The sequence below is a fragment of the Pan paniscus genome, chromosome 19 (assembly GCF_029289425.2).
Source record: "Pan paniscus chromosome 19, NHGRI_mPanPan1-v2.0_pri, whole genome shotgun sequence".
Taxonomy (NCBI): Eukaryota; Metazoa; Chordata; class Mammalia; order Primates; family Hominidae; genus Pan; species Pan paniscus.
The window spans coordinates 75,306,681-75,323,217 of record NC_073268.2 but is presented as its reverse complement, the minus strand read 5'-3'; the positions used below and the strand labels follow the sequence as shown (position 1 = coordinate 75,323,217).

General features: G+C 42.8%; 2 protein-coding genes across 3 annotated transcripts in view; one reads left to right on the top strand and one right to left on the bottom strand.

Moving 5' to 3' along the window:
• PRR11 (proline rich 11) overlaps positions 1-473 on the bottom strand; it is a 49,684-nt gene extending 49,211 nt beyond the window's left edge. Inside the window, exon 1 of the mRNA XM_008970554.5 lies at positions 205-473. The gene's annotated coding sequence lies outside the window, so the exon portion shown is untranslated. The remainder of the gene's footprint in view (positions 1-204) is intronic.
• A 199-nt stretch (positions 474-672) lies between these two features.
• The window catches only part of SKA2 (spindle and kinetochore associated complex subunit 2), a 45,320-nt gene continuing 29,455 nt past the window's right edge, over positions 673-16,537 (top strand). The window contains exon 1 of one of the 2 annotated variants that reach the window (XM_003817368.5): positions 673-876. In XM_003817368.5, the coding sequence (XP_003817416.1) occupies positions 844-876 (33 nt within the window). In that variant the 5' untranslated portion in view covers positions 673-843. Of the gene's footprint in view, positions 877-4,228; positions 4,273-16,537 lie in introns of those variants that run through there. The other variant, XM_055101640.2, reaches the window with a different exon arrangement.

The window sequence follows — 16,537 nt, the reverse complement described above, 5'->3', positions numbered from 1 at the left end:
TTAATTAAATAGAAGTATGGTTAAGATGAAGCCAGGCCGAGCACTTCTTCCCCAGCCCCAAACCTCCCCTTCCTCCTTTCCATTTCCCCTTCGTGTCCAGCCAAAGTCCCCACCTCCCTAAACCATAAAAACACAAGCAGCAACAGGCCCAGCTACTCAAGACGCGAGCTCAGATAACAAAGAAATAATCGTTCCTGCACTTACTAGTCTAAGAGCCGGGGGAGTCGATGGAGTCCGGGCTGTGGCCTCTCCCACGCCATAAAGAAAAATTCAAAATTAAATCCTTGTCAGGGAGAGGCCAATCGTAGACACGGTCTCTGCACGATTCGCTCTTCGGATAGTGTAGGAGCACAGCCCGGCTTGTGATTGGCTGAGATAGCACACAGCTCCAGCCAATCAGAGCTGAGGCGCTTCTGGTATGAATAAGGAGAAGGCGGGAGAGAAGGGGAAGGAAAGCAGGAGGGGAAAGGTGTGTTACGTCCCCTCTGCTGTCGGTGGAAGCTCTGGTGTGATTGGTTAGCTCTTCTTCCAATTGCACCAATCTCAAGCTCTTCTCTGCAGAGCCCTAACTACAAAATTGAAAGTAGAGAGGAGGGGGCAGCCAATGGAAAAAAAAATTTGCACAGCAGCCAATCCTCCTGCGGCGTTTTGTGCCTTTGCCCAACAGGAAAATGTGTCTCATGCAGAGGGGCGTTACCCAGTCTCCAATGGGCGGGAGCCGGTGGAACGGAGGAGCCAATGAGTGCGAGATGTTGAGTGACAGCTGTCCAATGGAGGCCCTCCGTGCTAGTACGGCTTGCGGCTTAAGCGCCGCCGCGGTCTGAGGAATGTCAACTATTCAACATGGAGGCGGAGGTCGATAAGCTGGAACTGATGGTGAGTGCAAAGTGAAGGAGATCTACTGGGTAGTTTATTTTTCCCCCATGGCCTCGGAGGTGGGGCACAATTTGGAGTCGCCGGAAACTCTGGGCGGCGGAGGCTGGACCAGAGTCGAGTTCCCTCCTCCTGCACCGAAGGGAGCCGCCACCGTCTGGTGTCTAAACCGCCTCGGGGAAGGGGTTACATCCGGGAAACTCGTCAGGGAAATGGCGGGAGATGCTGAGGGTGCGGGGCCTTTGGAATTCCTTGTTCCTTGCCCTCACCTTTACACCCCTTACGAAACTGCGCCGGGTGCAGACCGCATTCTGTGTTTGTACCAAAAAAGATGTGAATGGAACGGTCCCTAAGCGTCCCAAGAAGGGAGAGGTGGTTCACACTCCAAGAAAGGGGAACGGAGGGTGGGGTGGGGAATAAACTGACGGGGGCGAGGAGGAATCCCTGTAGGGCCAACCCGCTCACGTTCTAAAAGGCGGGCCGAGAAGTCTGAGAAAGGATGCTAGACTTGTATGCACAACTTCCTAACGGCCAAGGAAGCCCCTAGACCCGTTTCTGTTTGATCCGGAGGTGGCAAACCGTGGGTGAGGGAAGAGGTGTGAGCGAAGGGGATCGTAACCACGAGCTCCGCTCCCGGAGCGCGGGCGGGATTGAGACAGGAAAGGCATCCTGCTCTTGAGTTGTGCACTTTCATTCATCTGTGAAAGTAGAAAACGGGGGCGAAGAATTGGAAAGCACTCCCGTTGTTGCTGGCGTGTTTGGCCTGCTCGGGGGGCGCCCAGCTGGGGGGCTGTCCTAGTTTTCTTTAAGGATCCGTCCCTCACTTGTTCTCTTTATTCCCTCCCTCCCATCCTTAGATTACCAGCTTGATCGCCCGCGCTTTTTTCCTCTTAGTGTCCTTGTTCTGTCTTCAGCCCTTTTCGTTCAGCATTATCTTTTTTTTCTTTTCTTTTCTTTTCTTTTTTTTTTCCCAGGTTGGGCTGCTTTCCTTAAAAACCTGGACTTTGGAGGAAGCGCCTGCCACTGAGCTCCTGTCTTTTTTTGTTTGTTTGCTTGTCTGTTAAATACGATTGGCCGGGCGCGGTGGCTCACGCCTGTAATCCCGGCACTTTGGGGGCCGAGGCGGGCGGATCACGAGGTCAAGACATCGAGACTACCCTGGCCAACATGGTGAAACTCCGTCTATACTAAAAATACAAAAATTAGCCGGGTGTGATGGCACGCGCCTGTAGTCCCAGCTACTCGGGAGGCTGAGGCAGGAGGATCGCTTCAACCCGGGAGACGGAGGTTGCAGTGAGCCGAGATCGCGTCACTGTACTCCGGCCTTGCGACAGAGACAACGTCTCAAAAAAAAAAAAAAAAAAAAAAGATTAAGTTTTAAAAAAGTAAAAAACTTCTTTCTTCGTTTGTAATCCGTCCCTCCTTCCCACGCCATTCCCTGGCATTACTGCTTAGGTATCCTTTAGTGCCTGCCCTGCTTTCTTCAAGCTGAATCTTGGGTCTCTAACTTCTTCCTTGGAGGATGGGTGGTGATCCTGGAAGAAACCTCACCCACCCCCGATTCCCACCCCAGAAAAAGTGAGGCCTTGATATATCTTATTTTCTTCTGTTGTGCTAATGAATTGGAGTGCCTCTCATATACAAATTTAATTTGAAGGCTTTCAATTACTTTTAGCATTTTGTATTTAAATTTTCTTTGTGCAGTGTGTGTGGGGTTGGAGAAGTGTAGGGAGAAATGGGAGGGAAGAAGGAAGAATTTCCTGCAGATTTTCAAACCTGTAATAATGAACTTTTAGTTTTAAGTTTTATTATCATTTTAAAAAAACAAAATGTTAAGCATTGTAATTTGATTCTGTCAACAGGCTTAAATGTTAAGACTATCTTGCCCTTCTCCCATTCTGAATTCCTCCCTACTGATATAGATATTTCTGCTTAAATTCATAATTCATTTCTGCTAAATGATGCTAATTCTGCTTTTAACAGGTTGTTTGCTTCTCAAATTGGCTGTTTTTAATTTTTAAACTTCGTCTGGCTTTTGCAGTAGAGTCAGTATTCTCACAGGACTTCTTTAGATTGAACAAATTCTCTTTTAAGTGAACAATGATGAAGTAAACATTTTGAAAAAGTAGGTTTTAGAAAATTATAAGGTAGCCAGACATTTAAACTTTTAGGTATTGTTTGAATGATGGGGTAGTATTTAAATTCTTTTTGAAGACAGGAAAAAAAGAAATGAGGTTTTTTTCCTTTCTTACATCCTTGCAAGTAAATTAGTGGTAGCTTTTTTTTTTTTCCTTTCAGGTTATTAGTTTGTTTCCATAATTATTAGGGTTTAGAAATGAATTTTTATCATGGCTTTAATTATTACTGCTTTGTGTTGACTAGATAATAAAAGACAGTGCATCTCATCTTCAGATTTACCATGTGCTTCTAGAAAAAAATGTTATACTTGTGGACCAGTTTATTTTATAAGATTTTAAGAGTAAATGATTTCCTGTGCTATCTTCTGATTTTTGGTTTTACATCAGTTAAATAAAGGATTTGTCAAGGAACTAGCATTGACTATTTAAAAGGAAATGCATAATATTTAATTTGAAAAGAAAGTGTTTATCCTAATTTTGTTAATACCTTAAATTTTTTAAATATTTTTCTTGTTTGTAATAACTTCCAATTCAGAAAGTTAAACACTTATCTTTTAAACAGTTGTCTTTAAAACCTGAAACTTGGCTACCAGCGTTAAATATTCTAATATTTTAGTTATGTGGCCCAGGATTTGACACCAAGACACTTATATTTCAGCTGTCCTTTGTATGAGTCCATTTCCTTAGTAGGCTCAATCCGACTAAGTAGTTGAATTGGACCGTTTAAAGGGAGGTTGGTGAAAATAATGAAAATATATTTTTGCATCAATCAACATTACTAATGGGGGAATAAGCTTATTGTAGGGCAATCTTTGTTCTCTGACTTTTTCCCCTTCACTTAATGATGGGGTGGTATTTGTTTAGCTTTGTTCTTTCGTGGTACTACTAGTGACTGTACACAAAAGGTAATGCAGTGTGATACTATGATACTATTTCTGTTTCTGGGTTTACATCTGACTTCTGATTGGGTTCTTATCCGTTAAAAAAGTTAAAATGTCAATTAGCTTGGAACTAAGGAAACTTGTTACTTAAATCTCAGTCCTACCTCCCCCCATCATTATTTTCTCTTTGATATTTCTAAGTTTGAAGGAAATGGAGATGCTTTCTGCCTCTATTTAAGATTTCAGGAGTTAACTGAAATTTTAAAATCTCCTTGGATAGTATTCAGTTAGATAGGGTTAATGTTCTGTTTAGAGCACATTGATTCCCTTCTGTTGTTATGACAGCCCTTAGTAAACTCAAGATGAAAAGCTGTAAGATGGTAAGTGCTTTTGTGTTTTCTTTGTTTAGTGGTTTAGATTCCAGAGTGATAGATTGAGTATGTAGAGATTGAGAAACTTATAATTTTACTTTTCATTTGTTTTCTTTGATACTTTTATTCAAAGGGCTTGTTTTACATGGCGTTTAATCAGTAAATTGCCTTGAAGAAGGAGCTAACCAACATCTCTGCAGAGAACAAAAATATTTTTCACAACTTTGCCTTAGTAGTAATTATAACTGGTTTTGTTAATACCAATCCTAAAGTATTAACAATACCCATTCTAATTACTATTAAGGCTTAGGGCATATTTACAAAATTCCTTTCTACATCTATGCATGTTTCTGTTTGAATGTTAATTTGTATATTAGTCATCAATAAGCAACATCACTTTGATATTTAAGTCTTATCCTTTTTTTAAAAAACATTGATATAAATGTTTTTTGGTTTTGGATGTTTTTCTGTCCAAAATGGCAACCCTACTTTAAATTCTTTTCACACTGAAGCTTCAACCGATGCAAGATGCTTTTGTGTTCCTTTCCTACTTATTACTGCTAACGAATGCTCTGACTTTATTGCACTACTGTACTTTACAGCTAGCAGTGCAATAGTATTGTCAAAGCATCTGAAAGCAGGATGCACGCCAGAATTTTGATTCTTACCTTACATCTTTCTTCGGTATCAGTAAATAATTTACCACAACCTTTGTTGCTGAGAACTATAATGTTGTTACTAACAGTGTATCTTTTAGAAAGTCATAATTTGAAAAAAAAAACCTTTTAACTAATTAAAAACAATATTTTACTGCATTATGAAACACGTCTGGAGAATATTTTTTATATCTAAGTTGTTATGGTTTGTCTAAATGAGTAATACTTTATAATTTGTTGCTTTCTGTTACATATTTGGATAGGTTCTGTCAAACTTTAGGTTTTATTTGAGTTTTATGATGAATTGGTAGTGATGGAAATAATTTCTGCTGTATATTTTTCCTGCAGTTACTTGCCCCAAGTCATTTTTTTTTCTCCAGAGACAGAGTCTTTCTCTGTTGCCCAGGCTGGAGTGCAGTGGCCCAGTTACGCCTCACTGCAGCCTTGTACTCCCGGGCTTAGATAATCCTCCCTCCTCAGCCTCCTAAGTAGCTGGGACCACAGGCGTGTCCTACCATGCCTGGCTAATATTTTCTTGAAATTTTTTGTGGAGACAGGGTCTCACTGTGTTGCGGAGGTTGGTCTTGAACTCCTGGGCTCAAACAGTCCTCTTGCCTTGGCCTCCCAGAGTGCTGGGATTATAGGTGTGAGCCACTGTGCCTAGTCCTCCAAATCTTAATTGGTGTTAATTTTGTGTATTGTCTAGGAAATGGTTGAATTTAAAACCTAAGAGTGTTTGTTTTACAGTTTATTCTTATGAGATACAATAGTGTGGATTCATCACTTTTAAAAAATATGAATTTTATTGAGATACAATTATATAAAATAAAAGTAAGTAAGCTATTTGTTAAGCAAAGCCGAAGTCTTGCTGTGTTGCCCAGCTGGAGGGCAGTGACTATTCACAGAGGCAATCATAATGCAGCACAGCCTAGAACTCCTGGCTTCAAGCAATCCTCCCACTTCAGCCTCCTGAGTAGCTTGGACTACAGGGGTGTGGCATGCCCAGTGAACTGACGAGTTTTGACAAATGTATACAGTCATGTAACCACCACCACAGCCAGGATATAGAACATTTCTGTTACTTTACAAAAAGCTCCTTTGTGGCCAGGCATGGTGGTGCACCTGTAGACCTAGCTACTCGGGTGGCTGAGGTGGGAAGATCACTCGAGCCCAGTAGTTCCAGACCAGGCTGAGCAACAGAGTGAGACCCCTACATTCCTTTGTGCCTCTTTGTGGTCATCCTCTTCTTCCCCAAGTCCCTGGCAACCACTGATCTCTAGTTTAACTTTTCCTAGAATTTCATATAAATGGAATCATACATTATACAGTCTTTTGTGTCTGGCTTCTTGCACTTAGCATAATGCTTTGAGATTCATCCATGTTGTATATTAGCAGTTGGACAGTTTTTATTGCTGAGTAGTATTCATTGTATAGAATATCACAAACTCTTTATCCACCAACTTATAGACATTGGGTCATTTCCACGTTTTGCATATTATGAATAAAATGGCTGTGGTTGGTCTCGAACTCTTGAGCTCAAGTGATCCTCCTGTGTTGCCCTCCCAAATGTCTTTGTTTAATTTTTTTTAACAATATTTTTTTCTTTTTCTTTAGAGACAGGGTCTCATACTGTCACCCAGGCTGGAGTGCGGTGGTGTGATCATAGCTTACTGTACCATCAAACTCCTAGGCTCAAGCAATCCCACCTCAGCTTCCTGAGTAGCTGGAACTACAGGTGTGCATCACCATACCTGGCTAGTTGAAAAATTTTTTTGTAGAGATGAAGTCTCACCATGTTGCCAGGCTGGTTCTCTAACTCCTGGGCTCAAATGATCTTCCCACTTCAGTCTCCCAAAGTGCTGGGGTTCTGGGAGTGAGCCGCCATGAGTATGTCTTTGTGTGGACGTAATGTTTTCATTTCTTTTGAGTAAATACTGAAATGGGATTTCTGGTAGCATGATAAATGTATCCTTGGGGAAAAAAAAAGTATGCTTGATCTTATAAGCAACTGCTAAAATATTTTTCAAAGTGGCTGTACTATTTTGCATTCCCAAAGCTATTGATAAGGGTTCTAGTTTTTCCATAACCTTATCAACACTTGGTATTAGGTTGATGCAAAAATATCAGTTTTAATTTTAACCCTTCTAACAGTTATGTGGTGGTGCCCCATTGTAGTTTCAATTTGCACTTCCTTAACTAATGATGTTAAACCTTTTTTCATATGCTTATTTGTAGTTTGTATATCTTCTTTAGTGAAATGTCTCACAATCTTTTGCCTATTTTCTTTTCTTTTCTTTTCTTTTTTTTTTTGAGACAGGGTCTTGTTCTATTACCCAGGTTGCAGTACAGTGGCGGTCACAGCTCACTGCAGCCTTGACCTCCCAAGATTCAGATGATACTCCCCCACCTCAGCCTCCCAAGTAGCTGAGACCACAGGCACGTGCCACCACTCCCAGCTAATTAAAAAAATTTTTTTTGTACTAGTCTGGGCAACATGGCAAAACCCCCTCATCTCTACAGAAAAATTGAAAAATTGGCTGGGTGTGGTGGCGCAAGACTGTAGTCCCACATACTTGAGAAGCTGAGATGGGAGGATCACCTGAGCCTGGGGAGGTCGAGGCTGCAGTGAGCCATGATTGTGCCACTGCACTCCGGCCTATTGACAGTGACATCCTATCTCAAAAAATTTTTTTTATTTTTATTTTTTTAGAGATGGGGTCTTGTTATGTTGCCCAGGCTGGTCTCAAACTTCTGGGCTCAAGCCGTCCTTCCGCCTCAGCCTTCCAAAGTACTGGAACTACAGGAGTGAACCACTGTGCCGGATAGAGAATTGTTATGTTAGCAATATCGAGCCCTCTGGTGCACAAACATATCTTTTCATTTATTAGGTCTCTAAAATTTTCTCTCGACAGTTTTGCAATTTTCAGTGTGTAGGTCTGCTTATAATTTTTTAAAATTAAAAACTTTTTTTCTTTTTTTGGCTGGGCATGGTGGCTTATGCCTGTAATCCTAGCACTTTGGGAGGCCGAAGCGGGCAGATTACCTGAGGGAGTTCAAGACCAGCCTGGCCAACATGGTGAAACCCTGTCTCTACTAAAAATACAAAAAATTAGCCTAGTGCAGTGGTGTGCCCCTGTAATCCCAGCTACTTGGGAGGCTAAGGCAGGAGAATTGCTTGAACCTGGGAGGCAGAGGTTGCAGTGAGCCAAGATCTCATCACTGCACTCCTGCCTGGGCAACAGAGTGAGACTTTGTCTCAAATAAAAAAATTTTTTTTTCTTTTTTTTTTTTTGCTTAAAACAATATTTAATAGTCTGTTTAGTGTGATTTCTACTAGTGCTCTTAAAAATAGAGCAAAGGCCAGGCACGGTGGCTCACACCTGTAATCCCAACACTTTGGGAGGCTGAGGCAGGAGGATCACTTGAGCCCAGTAGTTCGAGACCAGCCTGGGCAACATAGCCAGACTCCATCTCTAATAAAATTAAAAAAAAAAAGTAGATCAAGAACAGTTACAATATGGGTTCTAAACGCATTAAATTTCAGAAGAAAGTAAGCTATTTGTTAAGCAAAAGTCCTTTAAAAATAGTTGGGAAAATACAGATACCAGAGGGAAGAAAGATACCTAAAATGTTAGGCATGAACTCAAGGACATCATTTGTAGAGAATGAAGGACATAAATCCTCATCATAAAGCCATTTTATTCCAAGTGTGTGTGTGTGTGTGTGTGTGTGTGTGTGTGTGTGTGTGTGTCTTATATATAAAATTTCTTTCTTAGTTACCAGCCCTGGCCTTAAGCGCAGCTGCTTTCCTCTTTGGCTTTTAATTACAATTTCTTTTTTTTTTTTTCTTTTGAGACGGAGTCTCGCTCTGTCGCCCAGGCTGGAGTGCAGTGGCGCTATCTTGGCTCACTGCAAGCTCCGCCTCCCGGGTTCACGCCATTCTCCTGCCTCAGCCTCCCGAGTAGCTGGGACTACAGGCGCTAATTACAATTTCTTACTGTTCTCTAGTGGGCTGTTAGAATAGTGGGTAGGATTTTGATTTTGTTTTTGTTTTTGTTTTTTTAATAACCTAGAGGAGGGGCCAAGGGGTTCATTTGAGGACATCGTTTCTTTTTTTATTTTCTGAGACGGCGTTTTGCTCTTGTTGCCCAGGCTGGAGTGCAATGCCGTGATCTCGACTCACTGCAATCTCTGTCTCGCAGGTTCAAGCGATTCTTCTGCCTCAGCCTCCCTAGTAGCTGGGATTACAGGCATGTGCCACCACGCCCGTCCCAAAAAAAAGAAAAGAAAAGAAAAAAAGACTATCCCAGATTGGCTAGGTGCAGTGGCTCACGCCTATAATCCCAGCGCTCTGGGAGGCCGAGACAGAGGATTGCTTGAGCTCAGGAGTTTGAGACCAGCCTGGGCAACATAGCAAGACCTCGTCTCTACTAAAAATAAAAGTAAAAACATTAGCTCGGTGTGGTGACAGGTGCCTGTAGTCCCAGCTACGTAGGAGGCTGTGGCAGGAGGATCATTTGAGCCCAGAAGATCAAGACTGCAATGAGCTATGATTGTGCTGCCACTGCACTCCATCCTGGGTTACAGAACAAGACCCTGTCTCAAAAACAAAAATGAAGAAAGAAAGAATATCCCAGATAAATAAAATAGCTATTCTTAATTAGATTTTATAAGCTCGTACTTCTAATTTATCTCAATATATAACATTTTAAAAGTTAGAATCAGTCCTTGATTCTTTGAGTTCAATATTTTTATTCTCATTTTATTATTTATTTATTTATTTTGAGACAGAGTCTCACTCTGTCACCCAGGTTGGAGTGTAGTGGCACCATCTTGGCTCACTGCAACCTCCGCCTCCTGGGTTCAAGCTATTTGCCTGCGTCACCCTCCCAAGTAGCTGGGATTACAGGCGTGCACCGCCATGCCCAGCTAATTTTTGTATTTTTAGTAGTGACGGGGTTTCACCACGTTGGCCGGGCTCGTCTCAAACTCCTAGCCTCATGTGATCCTCCCACCTTGGCCTCTCAAAAGTGCTGGGATTACAGGCATGAGCCACCGAGCCTGGTGTAGTCTCATTTTATCAATAAGGAAATAATCTTAGCCAATTTTTGCTAAGGTTTCATCTAGTGATTTAGTGACTGCAAAATAAATATAACTTTTTAAGACATTTTTGTTAGTAAATGTAAGAGCTGTAGTTTTACAAATCCTTTCTCTCCCCACCTAATTTGCCTAATTGTAGATAAAAGTGCTTCCTACTTTGTTTCATTATGTGTTTCCTTTTTTTTTTTTTTTGAGATAGGGTCTCACTCTGTCACCCAGGCTGGTGTGCAGTGGCTCAATCACAGCTTACTGCAACCTTGACCTCTCGGCCCCAAGTGATCCTCCCACCTCAGCCTTACGAGTAGCTGACACCACAGGTGTTGCACCATGACGCCTGGCTAGTTTAAAAAACTTTTTTAGAGGCGTGGTTTCCCTTTGTTGCCCAAACTGGTCTCCAACTCCTGGACTCAAATGATCCTCCTACCTCAGCCTCCCAAATTGTTGGGATTACAGGCTTGAGCTACCATGCCTGGCCTTATTAAGTGTTTCTAGATCGGGCTAGTAACAGAGGCTAAAGATATTAAGAAACATCTGGGAGACACAGATAAATATGTTGACTAATGTATCTGTGATTAAGTACACATATAAATTAAATACAGATGACATGATGGGAAAAATAGATACTAGATATTATGGGGGCACATTGGAAAGAGGAAACTAACCTGGGAAAGATTTCTTCTTAGAGGTGAGATATAATCTGAGACTTGAAAGATGAGTAGGGATTAGCCAACTGAAGGAGAGGGCAAATATTCCAGGCAGAGGAAATAGTACATGTGAACGTCCAGAGATGAGTGTTTATTGTACAACTGGGGGAAACTGCAAGGGTTGCAGTATACTGTTGAGAGGGAGAGCTAGGAGTATTGAGAAAGTAAGATCAATATTCTTGCTATTAAGTTTTCTTACCATACTGTTTATTACGTTTGTGAACTTTTTTCCCTATTTTTTTATTGTGTTAAAATACATGTAACATAATGTTTATGATCTTAACAATTTTAAGTGGTATTAAATACATTCATAATGTTGTGCAACCATCACCATCATCCATCTCCATAACCTTTTCATTTTGTAAAACTGAAACTCTCGACTGGGCATGGTGGCTCACACCTGTAATCCCAGCACTTTGGGAGGCCAAGGTGGGTGGATCATCTGCGGTCAGGAGTTCCAGACCAGCCTGGGCAACATGGTGAAACCCCGTCTCTACTAAAAATACAAAAAATTAGCTGGGCGTGGTGGCGTGTGCCTGTAATCCCAACTACTCGGGAGACTGAGGCAGGAGAATTGCTTGAACCCGGGAGGTGGAGGATGCAGCGTCGCCCTCTAACCTGGGAACCTGGGCGACAGAGTGAGACTCCATCTCAAAACATAAAAAAGAAACTCTATACCCATTATACAATTACTCCTCTTTTCCCCTCCCCCCAGCGTCTAGCAACTCATTCTACTGTCTCTATGATTTAGACTACTCTAAATACCTCATTTAAATGAAATCATACAGTATTTGTCTTTTTATTATTGGCTTATTTCATTCAGCAAAATGTTCTCAAGATTCATCCATTTTTTTGTCATAGCATATTGCAGATTTCCTTCAATTTTTAAGGCAGAATAAGATTCCATTGTACGTATGTACTACATTTTACTTATCCATTCATCCCTCCATGGACGCTCGTGTTGCTTCCTTGTTTTAGCTATTGTGAATAATGCTGCTATGAAAATGGGTATACACATATCTCTTTAAGACCCTGTTTTTAGTTGTTTTAGGTGTATACCCAGAAGTGGAATTGGTGGATAATATGGTAATTCTATTTTTAGTTTTTTGAGAAGCCACCATACTGTTTTCCACAACTGCTATACCATTTTACATTTCCACCAACAGTGGACAAGGGTTCCAGTTTCTCCACATCCTCTCCAACACTTGTCATTTTTTTTTTTTATGGTGACTATCCTAATGACTATGAGTAGGTTCCTAAACACTTTTTTTCCTTGAGATGGAGCCTCGCTCTGTCATCAGGCTGGAGTGCAGTGGCGCGATCTCGGCTTACTGCAACCTCGGCCTCTGGGGTTCAAGTGATTCTCCTGACTCAGCCTCCCGAGTAGCTGGGACTACAGGCGCATGACACCACGCCTCGCTAATTTTTGTATTTTTAGTAGAGACGGGGTTTCACCATGTTGGCCGGGATGGTCTCAATCTCTTGACATCATGATCCGCCTGCTTCGGCCTCCCAAAGTGCTGGGATTACAGGCATGAGCCACTGCGCCCACACTCCTAAACATTTTTAATCATTTTAAATTCATATTCTATAGTAATCATGAACCTATATTCCTTAATTTAAAACATCTACATGTAAATATCCAGTTAAAGTTTTGGGGCCAGGCGTGGTGGCTCACGCCTATAATCGCAGCACTTTGGGAGGCCGTGGTGAGAGGATCACCTGAGGTCAGGAGTTCGAGAAAAATACAAAAATTATGCCAGGAGCAGTGGCTCACGCCTGTATTCCCAGCACTTTTGGAGGCTGAGGTGGGCAGATCACCTGAGGTCAGGAGCTTGAGACCAGCCTGGCCAACATGGTGAAACCCTGTCTCTATTTAAAATACAAAAAAATTAGCTGGGCACGTTTGTAATCCCAGCTACTCGAGAGGCTGAGGCAGAAGAATCGCTTGAACCCCAGAAGCGGAGGTTGCAGTGAACTGAGATGGCGCCCTTGCACTCCAGTGTGGACAACAGAGTAAGACTCTGACTCAAATTAAAACAAAAAACAAATAACGAAAATTAGCCAGGTATGGTGGTAGGGGCCTGTAATCTCAGCTACTTGGGAGGCTGAGGCAGGAGAATTGCTTGAACCTGGGAAGCGGAGGTTGCAGTGAGCTGAGATTGCACCACTGCACTCCAGCCTGGGTGACAGAGTGAGACTCTCTCAAAAAAAAAAGAAAAAAGTTTTGGATAAAATATAGGGAAATTCAACAGCTCCTGATTAAAACCATTATATATTGATTATTCTATACTTGTTATTGCTCTATTTGCTACAAGATACCATAAATAAGAGAGACATCTTTTAAAAATAAACCTAGCTGGGCATGGTGGCTCACGCCTATAATCCTAGCACTTTGGGAGGCCGAGGCAGGAGGATTGTTTGATTTCTGGAGTTCAGGACCAGCTTTGGGCCACACAGTGAGACACTCTCTCTCTCTCTCTTTTTTTTTTTTTTTTTTTTTTGAGACGGGGTTACGCTCTTGTTGCCCAGTCTGGAGTGCAATGGCACAATATTGGCTCACTGCAACCTCTGCCTTCCGGGTTCAAGCAATTCTCCAGCCTCAGCCTCCCGAGTAGCTGGGATTACAGGTGCCCACCACCACGCCTGACTAATTTTTGTATTTTTAGTAGAGATGGGATTTCACCATGTTGGCCAGGCTGGCCTTGAACCTCTGACCTCAGGTGATCCACCCACCTCGGCTTCCCAGAGTGCTGGGATTACTGGCATGAGCCACTGCACCCAGCCCTGTCTCTTTTTTTTTTAAATATTAAAATATAAAAATTAAAAAAAATACATACATAGGCTGGGCACGGTGACTCACGCCTGTAATCCTAGCACTTTGGGAGGCTGAGATGGGTGGATCACCTGAGGTCGAGAGTTCGAGAGCAGCCTGACCAACATAGAGAAACCCCATCTCTACTAAATATACAAAATTAGCTGGATGTGGTGGTGCATGCCTGTAATCCCAGCTACTTGGGAGGCTGAGGCAGGAGAATCGCTTGAACCCAGGAGGCAGAGGTTGCGGTGAGCCGAGATCACATCATTGCACTCCAGCCTGGGCAACAAGAGCGAAACGCCATCTCAAAAAAAAAAAAAAAAAAACCCACCATATATAAACTAAAGAATTTATCTGAATATTTGTGCAATAACACCATCCCTGTCACTTACATGTACTACCATGACCCAATCTGATTGTTCTCAAAGAAAATAGAAGAATTGTGGTAAAGTGAATAATTCACCCCATTTCTTCACTTCTGCCTGTATCCACGTTTGTCATGACTTCATGATGGGCAGAGTACATTTTTCTCCTCTTGATGTGCTTTGGTCAATGGCATGTGGGTAGAATTGACAGTGTGCAGCTCTGAACTTGGGCCTTTAAGAGACCTTGAATCTTTCTGCTTACTCTTATGTTTCCTCTAGCTCCATGAGAATATCTCATGGGTTCAAAGAGGGTGAGAGACACCAGTAGCAAAGGTCCTACCAGGCATCCTCCAGAATTGCTGTGTGAAGCAAAGCCACCAAACTCAGCCTAGCCTAGAGTACCTGAACCGGGTCAATGTGCAGGTCCATGAAAATAAATGATCAGTTTTTAAGCCACTGAGTTTCTTGGTATCACGTGCCATAATTTTGAAGTATGCCTAGGCTCTCTTTTTTTTGAGACAAGGTCTCGTTCTGTCATGCAGGTTGGAGTGCAGTGATGTGATCACCACTCAATCCAGCCTGGACCTCCCGGGCTCAAGCCTATTTCAGCCTCCTGTGTAGCTGGGACTATAGGTGCATGCCACCACACTGGCTAGTTTTTGTATTTTTTGTAGAGATGAGGTTTCACCTTCACCATATTGGCTAGGCTGGTCTTGAACTCCTGGGCTCAAGTGATCTACCTGCCTCGGCCTCCCCAAGTGCTAGGATTACAGGCCTGAGCCACTGTGCACAGCCGCGGCTGTCATTTGAGTTACACAATTTATCTATTTATTTATTTATTTAGAGACAGAGTCTTGCTCTGTCGCCAGGCTGCAATGCAGTGGTGCGATCTCGGCTCATTGCAACCTCCGCTTCCCAGGTTCAAGCAATTCTCCTGCCTCAGCCTCCCTAGTAGCTGGGACTACAGGCGCACGCCACTACACCCAGCCAATTTTTGTATTTTTAGTAGAAACAAGGTTTCACCATGTTGGCCAGGATAGTCTCAATCTCTTGACCTCGTGATCCACCCACCTCGGCATCCCAGAGTGCTGGGATTACAGGCATGTGCCACTGTGCCCAGCCGAATTACATAAATTATTTAAGGCTTGGAGCAGTGGCTCACACCTGTAATCCTAGCAGTTTGGGAGGCAGAGGCGGGAGGATCGCTTAAAGTCAGGAGTTCGAGACCAGCCTGGGCAACAAAACGAGACTCTGTCTCTACAAAGGAAAAAAAAAAAGTTAAGTAGTCTACTTTGACTGATAAAACTAGCCTTTTAGGCCAGGCGCGGTGGCTCATGCCTGTAATCCCAGCACTTTGGGATGCTGAGGCGGGTGGATCACAAGGTCAGGAGATTGAGGTCATCCTAGCTAATACGGTGAAACCCTGTCTCTACTAAAAAATACCAAAAAAAAAAAAAAAAAAAAATTAGGCGGGTGTGGTGGCGGGCGCCTGTAGTCCCAGCTACTAGGGAGGCTGAGGCAGGAGAATGGCGTGAACCCGGGAGGCAGAGCTTGCAGTGAGCCGAGATTGCGCCCCTACACACCAGCCTGGGCAACTGAGCAAGACCCCATCTCAAAAAAATAAAAAAATAAATAGTACAAATAAAACTAGCCTTTTAGAGGCAGGGGCTTATGTATATATCCTAGCAATTGTTCCATAAAAGCCTGCAGATTGGGCCGGGCGCAGTGGCTCACACCTGTAATCCCAGCACTTTGGGAGGCTGAGGCAGGCGGATCACCTGAGGTCAGGAGTTCGAGACCAGCCTGGCCAACATGGTGAAACCCCGTCTCTACTAAAAATACAAAAATTAGCCAGGCATGGTGGCAGGTGTCTGTAATCCCAGCTACTCGGGAGGCTGAGGCAGGAGAATCGCTTGAACCCAGGAGGCTTGAAGCCAGTGAGCTGAGATCGTGCCATTGCACTTCAGCCTGGGGGACAAGAGCGAGACTTCATCTCAAAAAAAAAAAAAGCTTGCAGACTGGGAACTGATGAACCTGAAGCCCTTGCTCACTTTTATCCCCTCTGGTTGCCAATTGCCTGAAATAACATGTCTGTGACCTGGTGTTAGGGCATGTTACTGCTTATCTGTTTTGGACAAGCATAGTCATGCATTTGTTCTGTTTGGAAGAGAGAATGGGTAATAGTCAATACTCTCTCCAGCAGAAAAAGGCAAAAACCAATTTTGATTGTGGAGACATGATATAAGTGGTCCTTAGCTTGCTGGGAACTTGAAATATTTCCCTTAAAACGTGTTTTAAAGGGTAGTTGGGTTCCCAGGTGGTTTGTTCTTTCAAATGAATGAATGTTTGTTCTTTCGTCTATTCCCTTTTGTCACTGCACATTAGGCTGTATATTAAAAACTAAGGATACAAAAAAGAAGCGATCTCTTGCCAGGAGGATGTTTGAAACCATGTGGCGACATTACCATGTAAACATAGATTAAAATATAATACAGTAGATGGTAAACCAAAGCCATGAACAAAGTAAAAGGAGAGTAGATAAAGGTGTTTCTAAATGTACATTGAAGAGAAGAAAATGTATAAAAAGTAGATTCTGGCCAGGTGCAGTGGCTGACACCTGTAATCCTAGCA